The 14,192-nt window shown below is 36.8% G+C and overlaps 1 protein-coding gene across 4 annotated transcripts in view; it reads right to left on the bottom strand.

Moving 5' to 3' along the window:
- TMEM117 (transmembrane protein 117) overlaps positions 1 to 14,192 on the bottom strand; it is a 453,170-nt gene that overhangs the window by 151,546 nt on the left and 287,432 nt on the right. For all 4 annotated transcript variants that reach the window (XM_079139598.1, XM_079139601.1, XM_079139600.1 and 1 more), the window contains exon 4: positions 4,862 to 4,959. In XM_079139598.1, coding sequence (XP_078995724.1) covers positions 4,862 to 4,959 — 98 coding nt within the window. The remainder of the gene's footprint in view (positions 1 to 4,861; positions 4,960 to 14,192) is intronic.

Here is a 14,192-nt window from a genome sequence, read left to right as displayed (position 1 = left end):
AAAGCCTAAACATTCAATGCTACTCTTGACTTCTCCCTCTCCCTTGCTCCACATACCTAACCAATACCATGTCTCCTGCTGTCTGGTTTCTGCTTATCCTAAGATGACACTTCAGCTTTACAAAAGAATACCTGGATCTTACTTAGCACCAGAGCACAGCACCCACACCTGTGATTGATACTGTATCACTCTCTTTTTTTCTCTCTTACTCTCTTTGTATTTTTCATTGTACTAAAAATTACACTGTCAAAGTCCTTATTTTGTCTTTCAAAGTTGTATTCTCAGCACCATGGACAGTGCCAGCTCCTCGCAACAATGAAATTATAACAGAGTACTGAGTAGTGAAACCAAAATTAAATGCCAGGCAGGTGACTCAAAAGGTTGTACTGCCAGCAACTTTTCTACACTGTACTCAACATTTAGTAAGTATTTATATAAATAAGTTGATTTAATCATGGATATTCTTAACTCAGCAATATTAAATCAACAATGACCCCGGGTTGAATTAATGCTCAGGCAAAAGTATATGACTGAGAGTTAAATCTCTCAAGCATGAATATACATTAATTTTTAATAAAAATCTCCTTAAAATACAACAACATAGTAATACAGCATCAATCACCTTTTTATCAAAATGTAGTACTCTTACTTCTGGTGAGAAAATCAGTTGAAGCACATCCTTGAACCTTGCTGGTAGAAGGTCTGAAAAGCCACACTTAAATTGGAGTCTACTAAATTAGTACCATGCTAAAAGTTACAACAGCTCATTTGCTAGGTACAGTTATCTGATTGTGACCAAAATTGTTCTGTTTTTCCTCAATTACACAGGCAACTTTTAATTGAGGATGCATAACTGCTTAAAAAGACATGTTGAGAAAGGATTATGTGAATATATTAAATTTTAATTAGTACCTCCTCCATTATAAAGTGGAGACATGCAACATTTTTCTTTTCAAAATGTAGTCATAGAATTTACAAGTTTGATAGAAATTTAAAAGTGATCTCTTTTTGTCTCATTGAACATGAAAATCCTTCTATAGCATTCCTAATTGATTATTATCTAGGTTTTGTAAAGAAGTTCTGATGAGGGATTCATGACATCATCAGACAGGCTCATTCAGCACTGAGAAGCTCATTTGTTTTAGGGAATCTTTCATATATGAAAGTAAAGTCTGCTTCTGTATGACTTACACTCTATAGTCCATATTTTTCCCTCTGGAGCAAAGTAAAACAATATTATTTCCTTGTCATTATTTTAGCCTTATGATGGAAAACAGCAGAATTGAGCTGAAGAGACTGCATAGTTTAACAAAACATATGCCTTTTTACAAAAAGGAAAAAAAAAAAAGAAAGTAAAAAGGAAATGGAAATCTAAAGTAGACATACAGGTTATATAGTTAGATATCAGCAGAGTTGTTACTAAAATTGTGCTTCACATTTTCCCTGAATCATAGGTGTTTTTATTACTTTATTACATTTTTATTAGCATATTAGTCTCTTACAGTATGAATAATGCAAATTAAACTAATAATTTCTTGTTAAAACCTTATCTGATCAAAATTAGATGACTAAGTTTATTTTGCTATACTTTAAAAAGTATAATAAAGTGGGAGAGGGTTTTGTTCATGTTTGCAGTATCACTAATCCCCAAACCTCAGAGATTTAACCTTCATTCATGCTATATGCCCACTGAGTTGTTAAGAATGCTTGATTTATCCTGCATTCTTCCAGCTAGACCCTAGCTTCCACAATAACTACCAACCAAACAACTTTTATAAACATTTTCATTGGTCAAAACAAAGTACATAATCAGTAGGGACAGAAAAGTGGAATCCTCTAATGTGTCTGCAAGGACAATCAGATCCTCCAATTCTTCTTCTGCCAACCCTTCTACTGATGAAAAAAGTGTCCCCTTTTATTAAAAAAAAAAAAAAAAAAAAGAATAAACCAAGTCTTTGGGAAGTATCATCCCAAGATGCTTCCCATCTGAGGCATACCAATGGTGTCTCTGGAGAAAAAAATAAAACAGGGATATAGAAGAAAACATGAATATCATATCACTTGTTCTTTGCGTATGTGTTTTTTTACTTTAGACCTAAGTCAGTAAAAATGGTAGTTGTCAGTCCCTCTGAAAAATAGAAGAGCAATTGTACAGGGTTTAGATTCTTAGCTCTTTTGTCTTTTTAATTGTCAAAAGTGCTTTGGAAGAGATTTATGAATATTCCTCCTTTTCCAGGTAGTATTCTCAAGTACAGTTATAATCAAGTCTCCTCCCCAGTATGAAAGCTTCATCTTTGCACAACTACAGAGATAAATTGAACCACTTTCTTCAATGTAGAGATATCTAACACTAAGAGTCAAGGAAGAAAACAGTTACACAGTTGCAAATGATATAGTTTCTGACAGACACTTGTGAGTTAAAGCAGCCACATGTAGGTAAGAGGTAATTCACTAGAAGAAATTGCACATTGAACAAACTGCAATGTTGTTCAAACTGCTGCATATAATCACACTGCAACTGATGAAAGATTTCCTTTGCAAAATTTCTTCTCTAACATAGACTTTTACTTTCCAAACTAATCTCTCTTTATTAACTAGAACAAAACCAAAAGAAAATACCTTCTTTTGAGTGAGTGACATGTAGTTTGCAAATACTTTCTTTAACTGAATCTAAAGCCCTGCCAATGATTTCTATATTTTATCTCCTAAGATTATAAAGAAAACAAATGCCCTTTATATATAATAAATTATTTTTATCTGAAAAGAATGAACAAAAAGGAAGATGTCTTTGCTTCTCACATCATTCCCATTTTCAGCAGTTTGTATTGGATTTTCTTTTTTTAAAATTATGAATACTGTTGTCAAGACAATCTAACTAAACAAAAATGGAAAACTAGAAAAACATATTTAAATTTACATTTACATTTCTTCTTCAGTTATTTTGTGCTTTCTATGATTTGAAATACTGCTTTGAATAAAATAGTGAAAAAATCTCAAATATGTTACTAATTATTAATTTACAGAAACCATGACTGTAAGAATAAGTTTGAATTTTAGTTTGTTCTTGAGTGAAGAATATATATTTTGCCAGTGACTATAATTATTATTTTGAAACACTTAAGTTATACTTAACATTAAGAGTATGTTATCACACATGCTCCAAACAATCCCATCTATGTGAGATTGATGATACATGAATTTGAATAACAATGTTCAAAGAAAATTTTACTGAGGTGCTTCAGAAAATATCCAGCATGAATTCCTCTCTTCTGAAACAGTAATTATGATTAAGAAGAGCTAATGACAACAATCATAGGGGCCTTCGGATTACTATATGCATGGCTCACCTTTGCAAATAGTATATGGGTGACTTTGGTAAGTGGTAGCAGCAATCATTAAGAGGCTGACTCTGAAGATATATTAACTAATATAGAATGTGTGTAAACATAGTAAATGGGTATTGTTTTAAGAGGGACAGTCCATAAACCCGTTGAATATTAGTCTCTCCCTTTTCAAAATATGATTTTTCAAACCCCATATTGAATTCTGCAGAGTACAAGGACTCCCAGAATCTCATGTTTTTTTTTTTAGCACAAGAATTAAAAATAATCAAGATGTTTAGAAATTTGCACACCAAGCAGCCTATGGCAATGATTAATGGTATCAGAGACCTGTGCCTATAATAACAGTACCTACATTATAGGGTTGTCAGGATTAAATAAGTAAATATATAGAATGTCAAGCCCTTAGCCCAGTGCCTGGAGCAGAACATATCCTCAGTAGATATTTGCTATTATTATTATATATTATTCAGACAAGCTATATGAGGAGCTAACAAACAGGAAAATATATGGAGGTTAAATAGCACCACAAAACCACTCTTGACTCATAGAGACAATGTGTGAATAAACATCTACAAGATCATATTCATTTTCACATTATTGAAAAATCTACTTCTGTTTATCTGCTAAGAATTGAGTTCAAAATGTCATATATCTCTAGCAACATTTAATGATAGTGTTAAAGCACAAAATATAATGTAGAATGCTTATTTTCCCCAACCACCAGGTTACCATGATTTTTGTAGCTTTCATATTAAAAAAAAGAGTATTAAATCTAAGAATAAACAAATTTTTCTTCTCCCATTTCAAAAGACAGGTGCATAGTCTGGAATTTTTCAGCTCAAGCTATCATCAGTCACAGTGCTTCTGAACATTAGTGTACATAACTTTTCATATATCTGGCACAACCACTGTGCTGCTGGAATGCCTCACAGCCAGATGAAATCCACCTCTCTTGCTGTCTTGAGATTTCTATCTTTTCTATTTTAATGTGTTCAAATACACATAAATAATAGTGACTCCACAAAAACAAAATCCTATAATATCCTGGTTGCTTTTTAATTGCAATGATTATGATGAGGCACAAAAAGAAATAATGTGACGAAGAAACAGCAGTGAGCCAGATGATTTGTAAAAAGGTTCCTTCCTTCCCTGAATTACTTTTTCAGAGCAAAATCATATCCTGTCAAATACACTGGGCAATTTAGTGTATACAGGAGCTAGTTTTATATATCAGATTTCACTGATGAAAATTATGGCTTATTTTTGCTGAGTCAAAAACTTACCTCTGGTCAAGTGATGCATCACTGTATTAGCAAAACTTCTGCCTTATAAATGTGTGCATAACACTATGTAAGCAGAAATTAATTAATAAAATAACTAGGATAATGATTTTAATGGAGCATGGTAGCATCTCTAGATAGAACTCTATATATCTAAGAAAAAATGCATCCAAATCATTGTTTTCTGAATGGTTGTTTTGTGAATAAATAAAGAAAATAAATAAAACAAATTCTTACCAGAATAAAATGATCCTAACATTGCCTTTCTTCCAGAAAGCTCTTGCAGATTTTCCCCAATCAGGATAAGGTTTGTCCTGCAGCATCATATCAGTGACCTGAAACAATAACAGGAACTTAATACTTTCAGAAATCACAATCTGAATATTCAGCCTGTAATTTACATTCTAGTGAGATAGACTATGTACATATTTCAACATTAGAATATGTGAAAATAAAAATTAGAATATACTTCATTAAATTAAAAAATTTATAAGTATTTTATATTTTTTGAGGCTACTGCAAATGGAGTTGTTTTCCTCATTTCCCTATCAGATGTTCCATCGCTTGCATATAAAAATGCTTTAGATGTATGCATGTTGATTTTATAGGCTGCTATTTTGCTGAATTCATCGATGAGGTCTAGAAGTTTTCTGGAGGAGTTTTTTGGATCCTCTAAATATAGAATCATGTCATCAGCAAATAGTGACACCTTAAGTTCCTCTTTTCCTATTCGTACCCCTTTAATTTCTTTAGTCTGCCTAATTGCTCTGGCTAGATTTTCGAGGACAGTGTTGAATAGAAGTGGTGAAAGAGGACATCCCTGTCTTGTTCCATTTTTAAAGGGAATGGTTTCAGTTTTTCTCCATTAGAGAAAAACTCAATCTAACCAAAGAGGTATAAGATCTCTACAATGAAAACTACAAAACATTGAAGAAAGAAATTAAGAAAGACCTTAGAAGATGGAAAGATCTCCCATGCTCTTGGATAGGCAGAACTAATATTGTCAAAATGGCCATACTACCAAAAGTGCTATACAGATTCAATGCAATTCCAATTAAAATCCCAATGATGTACCTTACAAAAATAGAGCAAGCAATTATGAAATTCATCTGGAAGAATAAGAAACCCAGAATAGCTAAAGCAATCCTTAGCAGGAAGAATGAAACAGGGGGTATCGCAATACCAGAACTTCAACTATACTACAAAGCAATAGTAACAAAAACGGCATGGTATTGGCACCAAAATAGACAGGTAGATCAATGGTACAGAAAAGAGGACATGAACACAAACCCAAATACTATTTTCTAATCCTAGACAAAGGTGCCAAAAATATGCAATGGAGAAAAGATAGCCTCTTCAACAAATGGTGCTGGGAAAACTGGAAATACATATGCAGCAGAATGAAACTACACCCCTATCTCTCACCCTGCACAAAAATCAACTCTTAATGGATCAAGGACCTTGAAATCAGACCAGAGACCCTGCAGCTTATAGAAGAAAAAGTAGGTCCAAATCTTGGCTTAGGATCAGACTTCCTTGACAGGACTCCCATAGCACAAGAAATAAAAGCAAGAACCAACAACTGGGATAGATTCAAACTAAATAGCTTTCTCTCAGCAAAGGAAACTATCCGCAATGCAAAGAGAGAGCCTACAGAGTGGGAGAATATCTTTGCCACTCATACTTCAGATAGAGCACTAATTTCCAGAATCTTTAAAGAACTCAAAAAACTCTACACCAAGAATACAAATAACCTAATCAACAAATGGGCTAAGGATATGAACAGACACTTCACAGAAGAAGATCTACAAGCAATCAACAAACATATGAGAGGGGGATTCAAGATGGCGGACTAGAGGGTGGCTGCGTTTGGTGTTGCTCCAGGACTCAGGACTCAAGAAGAGGAGATATAGAGAGACTTGGGACCAACTCAAAGCAGCCGGGTGAGTGCCTCCCACTGGGCAGGCGTCCTGGACGGGGCAGGAGTCCCGGACGGGGCGGTAGCCCCGAAAGCAGGGATCTTTGCGAAGTAGAGCTGCCGGTGAGGCGCCCCTCCCCCCGCCGGAGCAGTGATTGCAGACAACTGGGAGCATTGGAGAGGTGGCTGTTCACCACAGCGTTTGGACTAGGCGCAACCCACCCGCGCTCTGGGAGGCTGCCCAAAGGAGAAGGTGCTTGGTGAGCTGTTTGGACTGAAAGTGAGCACCCCTGAACACAGGGGGCTGCCCAGAGGAGAAGGAGAAATACGGGCTCGGCACGTCGCTTGGACTTGGAGCAGCTGCGCCAGGGCTCCGGGCGGCTATCTGGTGGAACAGCGTGGTGAGTGGTTTGGTCCCAGAGCATCCGCTCCTGAACACAGGGGGATTGTCTGGAGAAGGAGGAGGAGCGCGGCGGGGTGCTTGGGCTCGAAGTGACTGCACGAGGGCTACGGGTGGCAGTCGGGACAAGAAGGTGCACAGTGAGTTCTTGGGACTCGTGACGCACCAGATCTCTGGGTGACTGCCTGGTGGAGAAAGAGGTGCGTGGTGGGTCACTTGGACTTAGAGCGACCGCAGGGAACAACAGGTGGCTGCCGGAGGAAAAGGCGTGTGGCGGGTCACTGGGACTCGGAGCGATTGTAAGGGGCTCCAGGTGGCTGTTCAGAGGAGGGGCCGCATAGTCAGGCGAAAACTGCAGAGCAGGGTCCTAGACGGCTTCTTGGTGGAAGAGCCCCACAGACAAACTGAGGGGAGGAGCGAAGGCTCCAGGACTGCAGGCAGCTTCTCTGAGGACAGGCAGCCTAAGGAGATTCGTTTGCAAAGGGTGAGGCTTCCAGGCCCAGGAGGTAGGTCCGGGTCCCTGGGAACATTGCAGAAGAAGGCTGCCCAGGCCAGGCGGTAGTTGTGAATTGAACGGAACCTCTGGGAGGAAAACCGACCAGCGAGACCTCCCCACCGGGTGACTCCTCCCTGTCGGGAGAGGTTCTCCCAAAAGGACTGTAAAATCAGAGACACAGGCCCAAACTGGTCTTGCATCAGCCCACATCCTACTTCCCTTTTGGATGACCATTCATCAGCAAGTGAAGGTACTTTTGCCCACTAGCAGGGAATATACCCCACCGGAAGGCCACCACCCCTAGGGAGTCAGCTCCCTTGTAGAGCACTGCATTATCAACTTCCTCCAAGACTTCAGGCTACTGAAGACTAAGAGGGGATATAATAGAAATCTTCAGGGATATTATAAGACAATAGAGGAAATCTGCAATATCACAGTGGTCAACTGATACCTGAACAATATGAGAAAACAAGGAAAGAAAATGCTGCAAACAAATCTAGATGTTACATCAATGAAACCCAACGACAGCATGGCAGAAGAAATGACAGAAAGGGAGTTCAGAATGTACATAATTAAAATGCTCAGGGAAGCAAATGACGAGATGCAAGAGCAAATGCAGGTACTGAATGATCGCACCAATCGACAGTTAAAAGAGCAAATACAGGAAGCAAAAGATCATTTCAATAAAGAGTTAGAGATATTGAAAAAAAACCAAACAGAAATCCTTGAAATGAAGGAAACAATAAACCAAATTAAGAACTCCATAGAAAGCATAACCAATAGAATAGAACACCTGGAAGACAGAACATCAGACATTGAAGATAAAATATTTAACCTTGAAAACAAAGTTGAACAAACAGAGAAGATGGTAAGAAATCATGAACAGAATCTCCAAGAACTATGGGATATCATGAAGAGGCCAAATTTAAGAATTATTGGAATTGAGGAAGGCTTAGAGAAACAGACCGAAGGAATGAACAATCTATTCAATGAAATACTATCAGAAAATTTCCCAAATCTGAAGAATGAAATGGAAGATCAAGTACTCCAAATATAGGACTCCAAATATACAAAATTACAACAGACCCACACCAAGGCACATTATAATGAAAATGCCCAACATACAAAATAAAGACAGAATTTTAAAGGCTGCAAGAGAGAAAATCCTTCCATGATAAACAAAAGCTAAAAGAATTTACAAAAAGAAAGCCAGCTTTACAGAACATTCTCAGCAAAATATTCCATGAGGAAGAGATGAAAAACAAAGAAACAAATCAGCAACGGGAGGAACTATCCTAAAGGAATTGTCAAATAAAGGGAGAACCAAGTCATCTCAAAATAAATAAATAAATAAATAAATAAAATGAAACAAATGACCGGGAATACTAATCATATCTCAATAATAACCCTGAATATTAATGGCCTGAACTCATCAATCAAAAGACATAGACTGGCAGATTGGACCAAAAAGAAAGATCCAACAATATGTTGCCTGCAAGAGACTCACCTTGTAGAAAGAGATACCCATAGACTAAAGGTGAAAGGATGGGGGAAAACATACCATGCACATGGACTCAGCAAAAAAGCTGGGGTATCCATCCTCATTTCAGATAATGTGGACTTCAAGTCAAAACTAGTCAGAAGGGATAAAGAAGGACATTACATACTGCTTAAGGGAACCATAAATCAGCAAGACATAACAATCATAAACATCTATGCCCCAAACAGTGGCTCATCCATGTATGTCAAACAAATCCTTCTCAATTTCAGAAACCAAATAGACCATAACACAATAACACTAGGTGATTTTAACACGCCTCTCTCACCACTGGACAGATCTTCCAGACAAAAATTGAACAAAGAAACCATAGATCTCAATAACACAATCAATAATTTAGACTTAACGGACATTTATAGAATATACCATCCAACCAAGAGCAAATACACTTTCTTCTCAGCAGCACATGGATCCTTCTCTAAAATAGACCATATATTATGCCACAAAGCTAATGTAAGCAAATACAAGAAGATAGAGACACTACCTTGTATTCTATCAGATCATAATGGATTGAAGTTAGAAATAAATGAAAGAGTAAAAAACAGAAGCTACTCCAACACCTGGAGATTAAACAATATGCTATTACATGATGAATGGATAACAGAAGATATTAGGAAGGAAATTAAAAAATTCTTAGAGGTAAATGAGAACAAAGAAACATCATATCAAAATCTTTGGGACACTATGAAAGCAGTACTTAGAGGAAAATTTATTTCATGGAGCGCATTCAATAAAAGAAGTAAAAATCAACAAATAAACAACCTAACACTACAGCTCAAAGCCCTAGAAAAAGAAGAACAGACCAACACCAAAAGTAGTAGAAGACAGGAAATAGTTAAACTCAGAGCTGAAATCAACGAAATTGAAACAAAAGAAACTATACAAAAAATTGACAAAATAAATAGTTGGTTCTTTGAAAAAATAAACAAAATTGATAAACCCTTAGCCACTCTAACAAAGAGAAGACGAGAGAAAACCCAAATCACCAAAATTCGGAATGAACAAGGAAATATCACAACAGACATGATTGAAATACAAAACATAATTAGAAGCTATTTTGAAAATCTATATTCTAACCAAATAGAAAATTTCGAAGACATCAACAGGTTTCTAGAGACATATGAATTGCCTAAATTGAACGAGGAGGACATACACAATTTAAATAGAACAATTTCAAGTAATGAAGTAGAAGAGGTCATCAAAAGCCTACCAACAAAGAAAAGTCCAGGACCAGATGGGTTCTCAGCCGAGTTCTACAAAATCTTTAAAGAAGAGCTCATTCCAATACTTCTCAAAGTATTCCATGAAATAGAAGAGGAGGGTACCCTCCCAAACTCATTCTATGAAACCAATATTACCCTGATACCCAAGCCAGAGACAAATCGAGGAAAGAAAATTTCAGACTGATATCATTAATGAAAATTGACGCAAAAATTCTCAATAAAATTTTAGCAAATCGCATACAAAAATATATTAAAAAGATAGTGCACCATGATCAAGTGGGTTTTATCCCAGGGATGCAAGGTTGGTTCAACATCCGGAAATCAATAAATGTAATTCACCATATCAATAGACTTAAAGTAAAGAATCACATGATTATTTCAATAGATGCAGAAAAAGCATTTGATAAAATAAAACACCCCTTCATGCTCAAAACACTAGAAAAAATAGGGATAGTGGGAACATTCCTTAACATTTTAAAGGCCATCTATGCTAAGCCCATGGCTAATATCATTCTAAACGGTGAAAAACTGAAAGCATTACCCCTAAAAACTGGAACAAGACAGGGATGCCCTCTTTCACCACTCCTATTCAATATCGTTCTTGAGACTCTAGCCAGAGCAATTAGACAGACCAAGGAAATTAAAGGAATACGAATAGGAAAAGAAGAACTCAAACTATCCCTATTTGCGGATGATATGATTATATACTTAGAGGAACCAGGAAATTCCACCAGAAAACTGTTAGAACTCATAAGTGAATTCAGTAAAGTGGCAGGTTACAAGATCAATGCTCATAAATCCAATGCATTTTTATACATAAGTGATGAATCCTCAGAAAGAGAAATTATGAAAACTACCCCATTCACCATACCATCGAAAAAAATAAAATACTTGGGAACCAATCTCACAAAAGAGGTGAAAGACCTCTACAATGAGAACTACAGAACACTAAATAAAGATATGAAAGAAAACCTTAGAAGATGGAAAGATCTCCCATGTTCTTGGATAGGCCGAATTAATATTGTCAAAATGGCCATACTACCAAAAGTGCTATACAGATTCAATGCAATCCCAATTAAAATCCCAATGACGTACCTTACAGAAATAGAGCAAGCAATCATGAAATTCATCTGGAAGAATAAGAAACCCAGAATAGCTAAAGCAATCCTTCGCAGGAAAAATGAAGCAGGGGGTATCGCAATACCCGAACTTCAACTTTATTACAAAGCAATAGTAACAAAGACGGCATGGTACTGGTACCAAAATAGACAGGTAGATCAATGGTACAGAATAGAGGACACGGACACAAACCCAAATAAATACAACTTTCTAATACTAGACAAAGGCGCCAAAAATATGCAATGGAGAAAAGATAGCCTCTTCAACAAATGGTGCTGGGAGAATTGGAAATCCATATGCAACAGAATGAAACTAAACCCATATCTCTCACCCTGCAAAAAACTCAACTCAAAATGGATTAAGGACCTTGGAATCAGATCAGAGACTCTGCAGATTATAGAAGAAAAAGTAGGTCCCGATCTTCAACATGTCGGGCTAGGACCAGACTTCCTCAACAGGACTCCCATAGCACAAGAAATAAAAGCAAGAATCAATAACTGGGATAGATTCAAACTAAAAAGCTTTCTCTCAGCAAAGGAAACTATTAGTAATGTGAAGAAAGAGCCTACACAGTGGGAGAATATCTTTGCCAATCATACTTCAGATAGAGCACTAATTTCCAGAATCTATAAAGAACTCAAAAAACTCTACACCAACAATACAAATAATCCAATCGACAAATGGGCTAAGGAAATGAACAGACACTTCACAGAAGAAGATGTACAAGCAATCAATAAACATATGAAAAAATGTTCAACATCTCTAGTAATAAGAGAAATGCAAATCAAAACCACCCTAAGATTCCATCTCACCCCAATTAGAATGGCGATTATCAAAAATACAAGCAACATGTGTTGGCGAGGATGTGGGGAGAAAGGTACACTCATACATTGCTGGTGGGGCTGCAAATTAGTGCAGCCACTCTGGAAAGCAGTGTGGAGATTCCTTAGAAAACTTGGAATGGACCCTCCATTTGACCCAGCTATCCCACTCCTTGGCCTATACCCAAAGGACTTAAAATCAGCATACTACAAAGATACAGCCACATCAATGTTCATAGCTGCTCAATTCACAATAGTCAGACTATGGAACCAACCTAGATGCCCTTCAATTGATGAGTGGATAAAGAAACTGTGGTATATATACACAATGGAATATTACTCAGCCATAAAGAATGACAAAATTATGGCATTTGCAGGCAAATGGATGAAATTGGAGAATATCATGCTAAGTGAAATAAGCCAATCTCAAAAAGCCAAAGGACGAATGATATCGCTAATAAGTGGAGGATGACACATAAAGGGGGGGAGGGAAGGGTTAATGTTAGGGTTAGAGTTAGGGTTAGGGAGGAGGGCAAGTATAGAGGAAGAAAGTACTGTATAGAGGGTAAAGAGGGGTGGGAGGGGTGGGGGGAAGGGAAAAAATAACAGAATGAATCAAACAACATTACTCTATGTAAATTTATGATTACACAAATGGTATGCCTTTACACATGTACAAACAGAGAAACAACATGTATCCCATTTGTTTACAATAAAAAAAAAGAAAAAGAAAAAAAAACAAACATATGAAAAAAGGTTCACCATCTTTAGTAATAAGAGAAATGCAAATCAAAACTACCCTAAGATTCCATCTCACCCCAATTAGAATGGCGATTATCAATACAAGCAACAATAGGTGTTGGAGATGATGTGGGGAAAAAGGTACACTCATACATTGCTGGTGGGACTGCAAATTAGTGCAGCCACTCTGGAAAGCTGTGTGGAGATTCCTTAGAAAACTTGGAATGGACCTACCATTTGACACAGCTATCCGACTCCTCGGCCTATACCCAAAGGACTTAAAATCAGAATACTACAGAGATACAGCCACATCAATGTTCATAGCTGCTCAATTCACAATAGTCAGACTGTGGAACCAACCTAGATGTCCTTCAATTGATGAATGGATAAAGAAACTGTCGTATACATATATAATGGAATATTACTCAGCTATAAAGAATGATAAAATTATGGCATTTGCAGGCAAATGGATGAAATTGGAGAATATCATGCTAAGTGAGATAGGCCAATCTCAAAAAAACAAAGGACGAATGATCTCGCTGATAAACAGATGATGACACATAATGGGGGGGGGCAAGAATGGAGGAAGGAAGGACTGTATAGAGGGAAAAGAGGGGTGGAAGGGGTGGGAGGGAAGGAAAAAATAACAGAATGAATCAAACAACATTACCCTATGTAAATGTATGATTACGCAAATGGCATGCTGTTACTCCATGTACAAACAGAGAAACAACATGCATCCCATTTGTTTACAATAAAAATAAATTTTAAAAAATTTAATAGTTTATTTGACTTTATATACTGTATGAGCACATAGAAGGTCATTCAACATATCACATATTGAGACCATTGTTTACAAATCAATTAAAATTGCCTTTGATCTAAATCACCCTTAAATATCAGTGTCTCCTTAGGAACAAACATGTGTAACAAAGAAAATATCACATTGTTTCTAAATTTGTCTAAATTAGGAACTTCAAAATCCAGATCCTTTCTGATGTGTCTAGATATTTACCTATATTATTTGTGAAAATATTATCCTCCTCTTTTCTCTTCCTTTTTTCATCCAATTCTATGTACAGTACATTGGGCTCAATATTCGGTTTTACGGTGTATTTATTCTAATTAGCTAGCATTCTTCCATCCACAATTTGATGCCTTCTTCCAAGAGCATTCTTCCTCTTTCCCACATGCAGAGACAGTGCCCATCCTCTGAAGGCTACATCAAGTCCTGTTACCCCCATGATGCCTTCACTTTTCTCTGCTCATAGAGACCTGGGGTTCTTAAAACA

Source organism: Sciurus vulgaris (assembly GCF_902686455.1).
Source record: "Sciurus vulgaris genome assembly, chromosome: 5".
Taxonomy (NCBI): domain Eukaryota; kingdom Metazoa; phylum Chordata; class Mammalia; order Rodentia; family Sciuridae; genus Sciurus; species Sciurus vulgaris.
This window is presented reverse-complemented; position numbering and strand designations above follow the sequence as displayed.